This window comes from Pelophylax lessonae, assembly GCF_965119305.1.
Source record: "Pelophylax lessonae genome assembly, chromosome: 11".
NCBI lineage: Eukaryota > Metazoa > Chordata > Amphibia > Anura > Ranidae > Pelophylax > Pelophylax lessonae.
Window position 1 is genome coordinate 75,522,088 of NC_138778.1, and position 14,814 is coordinate 75,536,901.

Genomic DNA, 14,814 nt, shown 5'->3' on the forward strand with positions numbered 1-14,814 from the left:
TTCACAGCATTGTAATGTAGTAAAAGCTGAATGATTTGATCTATAAGCACGAGGGGTTCGGCACATCAGTGTCAAATACAAGCCTACCGCTTGATACAGTGTATAGTTGCTGCGTATTTCAGCTTGTCATAAATCTTGACAGGTTGTTGGAAGCATTGTTTATTACAATTATTAAAATATATAAAGGTATTTACTAATACATCCATAACTAGATTACAAAGCATCTCTTTATCTTCCCACAGCTATACTTTATGGTGAGTGTTTTTCAAAAACCATAACAAGTACTACTTACAATAGGAACACACACACAGACCACACTACTCCACAACTAAAACAGAGTCCAGTTATCTTTTATTAGGGCAAGTTTTTTTTATATACATATATATGTACAGTCATGTGACATAAATGTATAACTATATACATTGTCTTCAATAGGAACAGAGTCCTTTATGCTGAAGTGTCGAAGAGCCTTTCGATCATCTCACCAACATGTTCCACTGAATATTTGATATATTTATCTGGGTTCTTAGTAAAGCTTACACCTGTCCCATATCTGCAGGAAAAAAAAAGTGAAAAAAGTATTAAGAGATTTTAGCCTCTAGGCATGTAGGGAAGACTGAGTGACAATACAGTATAAGAACAGGTAACTGATATTATGCTGCGAGGAATGGATGGATGACAACTGGAACCCTGAATTGACATGGGAGTATAGGTGGAAACATATTAAAGCTGGCCATTCATGGATCGAAATTCAACTGCTTCAGCAGAAACCGGAGGAATTTCAATCCATGTATGGCTGTTCATTTTCATGAGAAGTTGACCTATCAATCGACTTTTCATGAATGACTTGTTGGTATATTTTCACTCAAACAGCTCTGATCAGTGTATTTTGATGACGGTGTTAGTCCCGCTGTCAGAATACGACACAGCAAGAAGGATTTCCTCAAATGTGTGGATGGGGAAATCAGTTTAGTTTATTTTCGGCTGAAAGATAAAACAGAGTAATGCACTGCCAGCTTTAGAGATGGTCATGTCTTCTAGCTTAAAAAACAATTGCTGTTGTAAGAGACAAAATATCTTACCAAATATAACCAGTATATTAATGATGCTTCTTATGGAAGATGCCATGTAGCAGTGGAAATAGCAGCACAAACAGAAGGCACTAAATCTTCTATGTATTAAAGGAAACAAGTTCAAAACTGTGAGCAAATGCTTAAAGAGGAATTCCACATATGGATATTTGGTAAAGCTTGGACCAACGTAACTATGTATAAACCAAACCTGTGTAATCCCTCCTGAAGCTGGGTAATCACCTAAAAGGTAATTAATTCCCTGCATTAAGGTAAAAAAAAAAAAAAACTTTAACTAGCTGTTCTCCCCCTTCCCCCCCAAATACTTTTCTGAGTCCTCTCTCGATCCAGTGTTGTGCCCGCCTGCAGCATTGCTTGTCTGTCTTCCTGTTGTCAGTAAAATCCCGTGAGGAGGGGGCCTGTCTATGGACACATACATCCCAGCTCAGGAGCATGCCCGCACATGTGCCCCAATAGCTATTAGGGCACTCAGAATAGAGGAGGAGCAAACAGCGCCAACAGAGGACTCCAGAAGATAAGGTAAGGGATGCTCTGTGCAATATCCTTGCACAGAGTAGGTAAGTATAAAGCTTTTTTTCTATTTTAGGGGGAAAAAAAAGGAGCCTTTATTATTACTTTAAGTAGATACCGCTACTCCAGTGATCTCCACTTGCTTCTGGGTCTCATGCCAAGCGGCTTGCCTTATGCACTGTGAATGCTTTGCATTTTCTGAATGAATGCCATGTGTTCCCTTATTGGAAGTGATGGGGTGGTGACGTAATGCTCTCTACCTCTTCCTATCAGAGAAAGCATTGCATTCATGCAGAATGGAGCCTGTGGTGAGCGGCCTACCTCCTGTGTTCACAATGCATCAGATCAGCTGCTCAGCACAGAACCCAGGAGTAATGGTATATACATAATTACATAGGTCCAAGCTGGTTTAGGACAGCGAAGGAATCTGCAAAGGCAGACACGGTGAATGAGTATGAGTAAATTTATTATGGTATGTAGTAAGTAAATATGACTGCCCTTTATACAAACTATAATGTGGAAATGGGCTTTAACATGTTCTTTAACCAGTTTACGACCGCCCACCGCAGATATACTGTGGCAGGCAGCCGCTCCTGGGCAAAGCGACGTAAGTATACGTCGCTCGCTCTCAGGAGCCTAGGGGGCGCGCGCGCGCTGATGCGTGTGTCAGGCGGCTCTGATTGCCGCCTGACACCCGTGATCGTTCCCCGCTGAGAGAGAAGAACGGCCAGCTGTTGTAAACACAGCTGAGCTTTCTTCTCCCTGCAATGATCATAGAGCCCATGTGATCCTTCTATATAGAATCACATGACTCTATGGTCATTTCAGAAGCCCCCCCAGTTAGAATCTTTCCCCTAGGCTCACATTCAACCCCTTGATCACCCATAATGTTAACCCCCTTCCCTGCCAGTGTCATTATTACAGTAACAGTGCATATTTTTAGCACTGATTACTGTAGTAATGTTGCTGGTCCCCCCCAAAAGTGTCAAAAATATCAGTCAGGGGTCTGATCTGTCCACCGCAATGTCGCAGTTCCGCAAAAAATCGTAGATTGCCGCCATTACTAGTATAAAAAAAAAAAACAATAAAAATTACATAAATCTTTCCCGTAGTTAGTAGACGCAATAACTTTTGCGCAAACCAATCAAAATAAGCTTATTGCAATTTTTTTACCCAAAAAATATGTAGCAGAAAACAAATTGGCCTAAAATGTTAAAAAAAATGTATTTTTTTTTTTTTTTTTTTTGAGAATGTCATAGCAGAATGTGAAAAATATTGTTTTTTTTTTGTTTTTTTCTAAATTGTCGCACTTTTTTGGTATAGCGCAAAAAATATAAAATCGCATAGGTGATCAAATACCACCAAAAGAAAGCTCTATTTGTGGGGAAATAAAGGACATCAATTTTATTTGGGTACAACGTCGCACGACTGCGCAATTGTCCGTTAAAGTAACACAGTGCCGAATCGCAAAATAGGGCCTGGTCATTAAGGGGGCAAATCCTTCCAGTCTTAAAGTGGTTAAAGTGTTTCTAAATTCATGATGTGGTGGCTGCATTCGATTTCTTTTATAAGGCTTTTATCTGATGATTGTGTCATTACACACTGTACTAGGGTGACAATGCATACTCACTGTACTGCATCTATGAAGAAGCAGCATGGTCACCTAGGAGCTCTGGGAACAGTGTTATTCATAAGTACAGCACAGGTAGAGAACACAGGAAGTTATAAACTCACTGGACTTTTGGCAGGATCAACATGAATTTGTTTGTCTTATCCAAAAATGGAACACCTGTGAATCCCTGTGCGGGCAAACACAGACATATGCTTATGTCCCTGTGAATGAGGCCTAACCACTTCAAAGCAGGACAATTTTGACATTTCTCACATACATGTTAAAATCTTTTTTGTTTGCTAGAAAATTACTTAGAAATCCCAAACATTATATATTTTTTTTAAAGGGGAGAACCTGGAAAATAAAATGGTGGTTGTTGCAATTTTTTTTATGTATGTTGCACGATATTTGAGCAGCCATTTTTTTTAAAAACATAGACTTTTATACATTTTAGTGCCCACAAACACAATGGAATACCCAATTTTTTGTTAAAATAGAACAGAAGATGTTACATTAAGTAAATAGAAACCTAACATGTCACGCTATATTATTGCATCAACCCATGGACTGGTGACAAACTATGGGGATGACGTTTTCACATTTTAACCGCAAAGTTGGATTTTGTGGGCTAGGGATGTCATTCAAGTATTCACTTTATTATGTATCAATACATTTTTGTAATTTTGTATCTATCATTGATTACTATTTCTTTTTTCATGTTTCTTCAGGTGAATTTTGACTATACATTTGTTTGCTGCCCACCCTGAGCTTTGGCCTCCCCCTGATTCTGGGGGGTGCTTCGGTGAAGTTTGCCTAGACTCTGTGCCTCTGCCCTTTTAAGGGCTTACATCCCCTCCAAACATGCAGATAGCACTGTCCAGTTTGCCTGTGACAGAAGTAATATCATTCAAAAACCTTCTGTTTTAAATAGGCACAGAAATATTTCACAATAGTGTTACCATATGGCCTTCTGGGGACTACATGTTTCATCACAATATCATTGTTCTCTTTTATTCTTCATATTGTCTACTTCACAGAAATCATGGTTATATATCTTGCATTCACAAGTTTGAAACTAAATGCAAGTTGGTTTGGTGGCTCTATATATCCTTAGTCTAGATGCACAGTTGGTCACTATGTCAGGGAATGATTTGGACATTTTAACCCATTCCTAAAGGAGGAATAAGCTCATTGCTTTTTGGTTTTGTTAAGCAAAAAAGATTAAAATAGTTTTGTTGCTCTGTTTTATAAATGGTTCAATAAAGGGGAGATCCCAGCCTTATCAGAAATACAAAAAAGTTTTAAAAACAGTGTATCATAGATACACCCATGTGTGGTAAAGATATAAAAAAATAAGCCATACAAATATATAAAACAACAAAAAAAGGAAAACAAGTTGATCCAAAGCCTATTATAAGTGCCTAACTCACTTGTGTAAAAAGGCCCCATATGCGTCCTGCACGATGGTCTTCTGAGCCTGGCGTATCCGTTCACGCTGTTTCTTGTCTGGAATAGCCCAAGACTTTTGGATCTTGCAGATCTCCTCCAGACCTTCGTTAAACCCCTTAAATATGTTAAGTGAGAGAAAAAAATGAAGCCATATACTGCTGAAAAATATAATTTCTTTAACTCAAAGCGGCTCTTCAGTAATTTTTTAATCTTTCCATCTATTAAATCCTCTGCCCTTGTTTTAACTTTGGATAGTAAAAACTGGATTTCGGTCTTACCGTAAAATACTTTTCTCTGATGTTCATTGATGGACACAGCTTCATATCTTCATTGACAGTTGGGTTATGCTGCTCTTCTTAGGAGTAGGACACTAGGCGGAAAAGAGTTAAAGCTTGGCTACGGCCCTACGGAGTACTACCAGGGGTTATACTCCCACTTCCTGCTATAGGATCTCAGTTTAGTAACAAGCAGTGTCAGAAGAATACATAACCCAACTCCGCAGAGGGGTGGGTGCTGTGTTCGTCAATGAACATCAGAGAAAAGCATTTTAAAAAAGGTAAGACAAAAATCCAGTTTTCTTTTTCGTTCATTGACGGACGAAGCTTCATATCTTCATTGACAGCTGGGACGTCCCAAAGCAGTGTCATCATGAGGGGTGGGAAACACAGCAAAAAATAATCAAAATCCCCAAAAGGGCTAAACATAGCCAACCAGGTAACCAAAGAGCCCAACCAGGAACAACTGGGGCTCACCTACCAGGAAAAAACACCCTCAAGAGGCCATAGCCTCTGCAACGGTGGCCTGCAAAACTTTGTGGCCAAAAGCAGCATCCGCAAATGCCAGGAAATCCACCTTGTAAGACTTGGTAAATGTATGTACAGACGACCAGTTGGCCGCCTTACAAACCTGGACCATTGACGCCTGATGACGGAAAGGCCTAGAAGGCACTAAGCGCCCTCGTAGAATGCGCCTTAACAGGGAAAGGAGGAACCTGACCCCTAATGGAATAGGTCTGCACGAGTGTCTGCCTGGAAATAGTCGCAGCAGATGTGGCCTGCCTTACGAGAACCATCCGTAAGGACAAATAAGGAATCTGATTTGAGAATCGACTCAGTCGCCACCAGGTACACCCTGATGGCTCGAACCACATCCAGGGAATGTAAGGCATCTTTTTTGGATGTTTTGGCTTAGGACACAGCGAAGGCAACACAATTCCTCATTCAAATGGAAGCCCGAGATGACCTTAGGAAGAAACGACTGACAGGGATGGAGAACCACCTTGTCCCCGTGAACAACCAGGTAAGGCGACCGACAGGACAACACAGCCAGTTTTAAAAACCTTGCGTGCCGAATTATTAGCCACCAAGAAGGCCAACTTCTGTGATAGAGTCAGTAGAGGAATCTCACAAATATTTTCAAATGGTGGTTTTTGAAGAACCGACAGCACCAGATTAAAATCCCATGGAGGCACCAGGGACCTTACTGGAGGAGCCTGCATGAAGGTGTGCACCAAAGAATTTGTGGCTAACGGGAGTTGGAAAAAAAAATGCCAAGGCTGAAATGTGGCCCTTGATGGTGCCCAGGGCCAAACGCCTATCTACACCACCTTGTAGAAACTCCAGCAGACGTGATACCAAAAAGGAATGGGGGGAAACCCTCCGAGACTCACACCAAGTAATGAACCAAACCTGATGATATATCTTCCGAGAAGTAGATTTTCTAGCTACTAACAGAGTAGGAATCGCAGAATCCAACCTATCCTTCAGTACATGACTTTTAATGGCTAGGCCGTTAAAGCCAGCGACTGTAAAGCAGGATGGGAGATCGGTCCCTGAGACAAAAGATCTTCTCTGAAAGGGAACCACCAAGGAGTCTGTCAGGATGAATCAGCTGCAGAGCTGTAAGGGGCTGGTTGAGGGCAGAGATAACAGGAGACTGCAGAGATCCATGAATATTCATATAGAGAGGAGAAATGTATACACTGCTCAAAAAAATGAAAGGAACACTTTTTAAACAGAGCATAGCATCAAGTTAATTAAACTCCTGGGATATTAATCTAGTCAGTTAAACAGAGGGGGTTGTTAATCAGTTTCAGCTGCTTTGGTGTTAATGAAAATAACAGGTGCACTAGATGGGCAACAATGAGATAACCCCCCAGAACAGGAATGGTTTTACAGGTGGAGGCCACTGAAATTGTTTTCCATACTCATCTTTTCTGACTGTTTGTCACTAGTTTTGCATTTGGCTAGGGTTAGTGTCATTACCGGTCGCATGAGGCGAAACCTGAAAACCTGCCTGGAGGTTGCACAGGCATTTTCCATCACTATCGCAAGAGCATGGAGGAGATTCCAGGAGACTGGCAGTTACACTAGGGGAGCTGGACAGAGTCAAAGATCCTTAACCCATCAGCAGAACCAGTATCTGCTCCTGGTGTGAAGGTCTCTAATCAAACAATCAGAAACAGACTTCCAGAGGGTGGCCCAATGTCCTCTAGTGCAGTGGTCCTCAACCCTGGCCTACAGGGCCCACTAACAGGCCAGATTTTCAAGATAACTGAAATACATCCCAGGCGATATCATTTGCTGCTCAGTGTCTAGTCTGCATCTCCCCAAGGTAATACCTAAAATCTGGCCTGTTAGTGGGCCCTGTAGGCCAGGGTTGAGGACCACTGCTCTAGTGGCCTTGTGCTCACTGCCCAGAACTATGGAGCTTGATTGGCATTTGCCATTGAACACCAGAATTGGCAGGTCTGCCACTAGCGTCCTGTGCTTTTCACAGATGAGTGCAGGTTCACCCTGAGCACATGTGACAGAAGTGAAAGGGTCTGGGGAAGCCATGGAGAATGTTATGCTGCAACATTGTTCAGCATGACCGGTTTCGGTGGTGGGTCAGTGATGGTCTGGGGAGACATATCCATGGACGGATGCATAGACCTCTACAGGCTAGACAATGGCACTCTGACTGCCATTAGGGATTGGGATGAAATCTTTGGACCCATTGTCAGACCCTATGCTGGTGCTGTGGGTCCTGGGTTCCACATGGTGAACGACATTGCCTGGCCTCATGTGTCGAGAGTATGCAGCCAGTTCCTGGAGGATGAAAGAATTGATACCAATGCTCACCTGACCTAAATCCAATAGAACGCCTCTAGAACATTATGTTTTGGTCAATCTGACGCCATCCAGTTGCACCTCAGTCTGTTCAGAAGTTCAGTTATGCCCTGGTCCAGATCTGGAGGGAAATACCCCAGGACACCATTCGTTGTCTCAAAAGGAGCATGCCCCGATGTTGTCAGGCATGCTTACAAGCACGTTGGGGCCACACAAACTACTGAATAACATTTGGAGTTGCTGCAATTAAATTTCAGCAAAATGGACTAGCCTGCTGCATAATTTTTTCACTTTGATTTTCGGGGTGTCTTTGAATTCAGCCCTCTGTAGGTTGATAACTTTCATTTCCATTAAACTATGTGGCATCCTTTCATTACTAACACAGTACCCAGGCCATATCTGTATAGATATCCAGCATGATATTTTTCCCCATTGAGATCTGATGTGTTTTCAAAGTGTTCCTTTAATTTTTTTGAGCAGTGTAGTATGCAAAGTGATTGGAGGGAAGCTTCAGATCAGCAAGATGTTTTTATTACATATTATGTGAGCAGACTGCAGTTCCTCTTTAAAGAAACTCTATTATGAGAGACTCTGGAGGCTGTTCTTGATAAACTCTCCTTTGAAGAATGCTAGTTCCCTGGCTTTCTTTCTGATGCTTTGGTTTCAGTGTTGTCTGTGCAGCTGACCTAGAACATGTATAGAGATAAGGAGCTTTGACACTTTTCTGACACTCATTTACAGCATGCTTTTTCCAGGTATGTTACTCAAAATCACTTAAAGCAGACCTTCACCCTTATATTATTCCTTCTCTAATGTTAAATTATTACCGATTCCTTTAAAGAGGAAGTAAACCCTCCTCTGCAATGATAAGGCTTACCTATAGGTACTGTAAATATCTCCTAAACATGTACCGTTTAGGAGATATTTACCTTACATGCAGCCAGTGACGACACTGGCGCATGCGCTCCGAAGCCGTGACGTGGCCGTCGGCTCCCACGCGCGTGCGCGGGAGTGACGTCACCGCGGCTCCGGCCAATCAGGCGAAGACAGGCGACTGAACATGTCGCCCGTCATAGAGGTAAGTGGGCGGCACGGCGGGGGCTCGTTCTAAGGTAAGTATTTCATAATGAGCTAGTATGCAATGCATACTAGCTCATTATGTGTTTCTCTTTCAGGGTGAAAAAAAAATTGGGTTTACAACCTCTTTAACAAAATGGATAGATTTTCTTTTCTTTTGTTAAATGCTTTTTCTTTTAAACTCTTCCTTCCACCCTTGCCTTTCTTGCCTAGATAAAAATGACATTGTAGGTACCACCCGCTGACTCCTGGGATATCAGCATCAAATATTCAAAGGAGTCTTTGGACATTTTTCTTCATCACAACTTGTTAACAATGGATTGCCGATCTGAATGTGTACACATGTTATCATGCTACGCTTCATGGCTAAGGGGAAGCCAGAAGTACCAGGAACTGAAAGGCCCTTAATATAAATAGCTGCTGGCGAACAAGGGCAGAGTGATCTCATGAGGAACAGAAAAATAATAAAGAATACAAGTGCAGAATCGACAGCCTAGTTAAACTACCATTTATACAGTGATCTTAAAGAAAGTGCCTTTATTGTTAATTTGGCCCTTGAGGTAAAGTTCCCATTAAAGTCAAAGCGAGGAATTTAGAATTTTCAGAAAGCAGCCCCATAATTCTCTCAAGAGAGAATCACTTTAGAATCCAAAATAAACACATTTTCAGACAGATATTGTCAACACAGATTCAAACAAAAAGGAATTAAAGTGATTTTAAAGCACCTTAATGCATTCCCTGTATTAAGGTAAAAAATCTTCCTCTAAGATCTCTCTCCCACCCACACCATTGGCCCCTGCTGCTGTCAGTCAATTGTTGTAAGGAAGGACCTGGGGGTGGGTCTGAGCTGCACTGTGTGTGTTAATAGACGCACACAGCCTGGCCTGGGAGTGAATCCAGCCACCATAGGAAGTGGGCGAACTGAGAAGAGGAGGAGTAGAGAGCGCCAGCAAGGAACCCCCAGAAGAGGAGGTTCGGTGTCACTATGTACAATGGTATTGCAGCAGGTAAGTATAACATGGAAAGTAGAACAAGTTTGTTATTTAAAAAAAAAAAAAAAAAAAAAAAAAAATATTATATATATATATATATATATATATATATATATATACTTTTACAGCTACTTTAATTTACCTTGAAACGTTCTTTTATGATCTGCCGCTCCTTGTCTTTTAGCTACAATAGATGAGAAATTAGAGTAACGCTTTCAGCATTTTACAGGTGAATAGAATCAAATGAGATGCATCTTTTGGTAAGCAGTCACCTTAGCTCCCTGAAGTGCTGGCATGTTCTTATCACTAGCATAGTCAATCACTTTTAACCAACTAAAAAGAAAGAAAAAAAACACATTAGTATTGGCCAAAACAGCTGGGCCAAATCTAGTCACTCACCATTTTGGCAGATACACTAAAAAGGCCAAAAGTATGTGAACACCTGCAAACTACTGAGTTCAGCTGTTTGCAGTGAAGGGTACTCCTAATGCTACAGCATGCATTTTATACAATTGTGCACTTCTAATCTTCTGACAACAGTTTAGGGAAGGCCCTTTTGTGTTCCAGCATAAATGTGGCCCTTTTGCAGAAAGCCAGCTCCGTATAGACACGATCACTTACAGTTTGCATACCACTCCAGACCCTCCATCATGTCACAGGTGCAGGTGCCTCTAGACTTAGTAGCACATGCACTTTATTTTACTTCAGGCTAAAAAAAACATTCCACCATGAACACTGTTAATCAAATTCCCACCTTTCTCAGATGAGTTTCACCCCTTAGTGGAGCTTAATGATAGAGTTATATGGATAAACTGCACTAGGGGGTGAAATGCATCAGTGGAAGGAGTGGGTTGGAGTGTAATGCTGTTAATGCTGGAATTTGCACAAAAAAGTTTTTAGTCTTAAGGTGAATATGGCGTGTCCTTGCATGTGCTACATGTCCACAAATAAATGGTTTGATGAGTTTAATCTGGAGAAACTCAAATGGCCTGCACAGAAACCCTGAACTCAACCCTACTAAACACTTTTGTTATGAATTGGAATGCTGACTGCCAGCTGGACCTTCTTATCCAACATCGGTACCTGACCTCTTAAATGTTGTTTAGGTTGAAAGGATCCAAACTTTAACATGCACAGTCCCTCCCTTCACTTACTTAGTACCAGGGCCCTCTTTAAGGTGGGGCAAAAGGGGCACCTACCCAGGGACTGGTCACTGTTGAGGGGCCCAGCATCCTAACAATCTCTCCCGGTCACATAGTGCAGCTGCAGGGAAAGGGAAGCAGTAAGCGGCGGTGTCCTTGCCTGACAGCAGAGCTTGCCGCGTAGAGGTATACACGGACAAGCAGTGGCATGGGCTGGAGAAGTGAGGGAAGGTCGCAGTGAGGAGGCTATGACATGGATGAGGAAAGCCGGTGGGCAGTTAGAGTTACAATCTGAATGAGAACATGTGCTTGGCTGTTTCAGCCGCTAATCTGTTATCGCCTTCTCTACCTCTCTGCTTGTTAACAACATTACCAGCCTGTACACTGGTTGGCATGGATGAGCAGACAGCTGGTATGTTGTGTGATTAACAATAGGAATCAGCTAATTTGCCCTGCTGAGTTGAACTTTCACTGCCGTTAACCTATCACTCATCTCTGCCTCTCTGCTTGCTATGCTTATTGACAGTACTGTTTTTGAAATGTAACCCTGGTCGGCTTTATTAACCCCCCATCTTTTCTGCCACATGTTAAATTCTGCTGCAATGCAAAAAAACACTTCTACCCTGGCAAGGAGACGGTTGTGTGTTTGAGCATAATCTATCTAGAAAGCAATTAGTAAGAAGTAATAATGTACAGTAACTTTTAGCAACCAATGGGTGAGCGGTAATGATGCGCAGTAACCTCTAGCAAGCAATCAGTGTGCGGCAAGGATGTGCAGCAACCTCTAGCATCGAATCAGTGAGCAATAATAATGTGCAGTAACCTCTAGCAACAAATGGGTGAGTGGTAATGATGTGCAGTGAGCTCTAGCAACCAATCAGTGAGCAGTAATAATGTGCAGTCACCTCCAGCAACCAACGGCTGAGCGGTAATGATGTGCATTAAGCTCTAGCAACAAATTAGTGAGGGGTAAGGATTTGCAATAACCTGTAGTAACCATATGGTAAGCGGTAATAATTTGCAGTAATCTCTAGTAACTAATCAGTGAGAAGTAATAATGTGCAGTAACCGCTAACAAACAATGGGTAAGCGGTAATGATGTGCATTTCACTCTAGCAACAAATTAGTGAGGGGTAAGGATTTGCAATAACCTGTAGTAACCATATGGTAAGCGGTAATAATTTGCAGTAATCTCTAGCAATTAATCAGTGAGAAGTAATAATGTGCAGTAACCGCTAACAAACAATGGATAAGCGGTAATAATGTGCATTTCGCTCTAGCAACAAATCAGTGAGCAGTAATGATGTGCAGTAAGCTCTCAAACCCAATCAGTGAGGGGTAAGGATGTGCAATAACCTCTGGCAACTAACGGGTGAGCGATAATGATGTGCAGTAACCCCGAGAAACCAATATGCGGTAAGGATGTGCTGTAATGTGTGCTGTAACCTCTAGCAACCAGTCAGTGAGTGGTAGTAATAATATGCTATAACCTCTGGCAACCAGTTGCAATTGCATGCCTGATCTTCTACAGAGAAATTGCTTTGGGACAGGACAGGGGGGCCCAAGAAAATGTTTGCCTCAGGGTCCAATCAATATTAAAGATGGCCCTGCTTAGTACACCCTCAACCAATAGATTTTAGGTAAAAAACAGATTTAGCCTCTCTGGATATTATTAGAGCCTGGATCAATGGGTTTCGATGAGCAAATGCAACAGGTCTTAGACATCAAACCAAGATACTTCTGAGATCAACAGAGTTCACTGCAGGTGACTGAACCTGCTTTAAACTGCTTTTGCATTCCCAGACTTACAATGGGTGATACGCTGTTCTTAAGTGAACAAATGCCCATAGACACAGGCCCTTATTTTCCTCTGAGACATGTTGGTGCTGGAAGAGTGCAGGCATGATCGCCTCCTTCTGCATTATAGATATGTTCTACACTTGGGTGATCTGAGCTATCGTATATATGCCATTATTTTGAGCTGCCATGTATTTATAAAAATATACTTTAGGGTTAATAAAACAAATATGTTTTATAATTGATGAATATTGTAAATATTTAATGGTATTGGATTTGTGATAAAACAACCTTCTTTGGTATGTCTGAATCTGCTGTTCTATGTGTTCACGGTACAAACTGTCAGGGTTCTTCTGGGTCACAGACACCAACTGCAGGAGCTCCGACCTAGAAAACAGAGACATGTAAGCGTCAACCTGCAGACAGAATATTCTCAGTTTTCACTGCTATAGTCATTCCCTTACTTCTCCAGAGACTTGAGGATGTAGTTATAGTTGTTGTGCAGGAAGATAGCTCCCAGGGCCAGATCCTCATACATCTTGGATTTAGACAGTAGTTTGAGCTGAAGGTTTCCTAGGACTTTACCTGAGGGCAAAAATGCCAAGGGTACAACACAAAGTTAGCAGTCACTAATATGTATGGCACGCTGTATGAGCCGATGATCAAAGGAACAGCAATTTTAAATCTGCAGGTCACAGAAGGGCAGTCTTCTTAGCTTGCTGCACTATGCCAGAAAATGTAGAAGGAATTAGCATGAACCTTTGCTTTGCCTATGCAGGACAGCCTATACTTACCTTCCTTCAAACAGAAATAAACCTTGCATGCCTTCAATGTAACAGTTTTGGGAAACTGTTAAATTGATGGGTTTAGTTCTGTTTTAAAGCAGAATTTAATGCTAAATATAAAAAACTGCGAACAGGTAGGCATAGTATTGCAGAAATTACATGGGGCCTCAGGACAATGTCATTTGTGATGAAACGCGTTGGGTCGCGACGTGCTGATGTCACTTCCAGAAGGACGGGCGAGTTTTGGGATAGCCAGCCAGCCAGCTTTTTCAACCTACATGCGCATTTTATATGGTATTGTTATAAATACATTCTTATACTCTTTATAATAAATATTGGTACGTTTTACACTATGGCGGATTTATTGTTTTTTCCATGGGGAGCGATACCCTTTTGATACTGTGGAGGTGGATGTGTGGATGCAGACACTCAGGACTATATACTCGTGGTTCCTCTGCACTCAAGGGGCCCTGGTGGGGTTAAGCCACAGGCGTTGTTGACAGTACAGCTTCCTATTCTTTGGTAAGAGGCCAATTTATTCTGGTGGAGGAATTTTCACTTTTTGGGTTGAAAGTCACTTAATGTTGTAAGAAGAAGTGGTTTGGAGGAAAATATTCACTTCACTGGTGGTGCATATACAGATTTCTTGTTTTTTTATTGTCTTATCACATAATTTCGATATGCAGCGCAACTTTACTGGTTTTTTATTGCTTTTTTACAGTATTTCACAAAAGTGAGTACACCCCTCACATTTTGTAAATATTTTATTATATTTTTTCATGTGACAACACTGAAGAAATGACAATTTGCTACAATGTAAAGTAGTGAGTGTACAGGTTGTATAACAGTGTAAATTTGCTGTCCCCTCAAAATAACTCAACACACAGCCATTAATGTCTAAACCCCTGGCAACAAAAGTGAGTACACTCTTAGGTGACAATGTCCAAATTGGGCCAAAGTGTCAATATTGTGTGTGTCCACTATTATTTTCCAGCACTGCCTTAACCTTCTTGGACATGGGAGTTCACCAGAGCTTCACAGGTTGCCACTGGAGTCCTCTTCCACTCCTTCATGATGACATCACGGAGCTGGTGGATGTTAGAGACCTTGCAGTCCTCCACCTTCTGTTTATGGATGCCCCACAGATGCTCAATAGGGTTTAGGTCTGGAGACATGCTTGGCCAGTCCATCACCTTTACCCTCAGGTTCTTTAGCAAGGCAGTGGTCGTCTTGGAGGCGTGTTTAGGGT

At 41.8% G+C, this 14,814-nt stretch overlaps 1 protein-coding gene across 8 annotated transcripts in view; it reads right to left on the reverse strand.

Annotated features, from left to right (window-relative positions):
- Positions 1-334: 334 nt before the first annotated feature.
- Positions 335-14,814, reverse strand: part of EXOC7 (exocyst complex component 7) — an 89,245-nt gene continuing 74,765 nt past the window's right edge. For all 8 annotated transcript variants that reach the window (XM_082271854.1, XM_082271851.1, XM_082271849.1 and 5 more), the window contains 6 exons: positions 13,245-13,365; positions 13,072-13,167; positions 10,114-10,174; positions 9,984-10,025; positions 4,644-4,777; positions 335-553 (listed from right to left, as the gene is read on the reverse strand). In XM_082271854.1, coding sequence (XP_082127980.1) covers positions 448-553; positions 4,644-4,777; positions 9,984-10,025; positions 10,114-10,174; positions 13,072-13,167; positions 13,245-13,365 — 560 coding nt within the window. In that variant the 3' untranslated portion in view covers positions 335-447. The remainder of the gene's footprint in view (positions 554-4,643; positions 4,778-9,983; positions 10,026-10,113; positions 10,175-13,071; positions 13,168-13,244; positions 13,366-14,814) is intronic.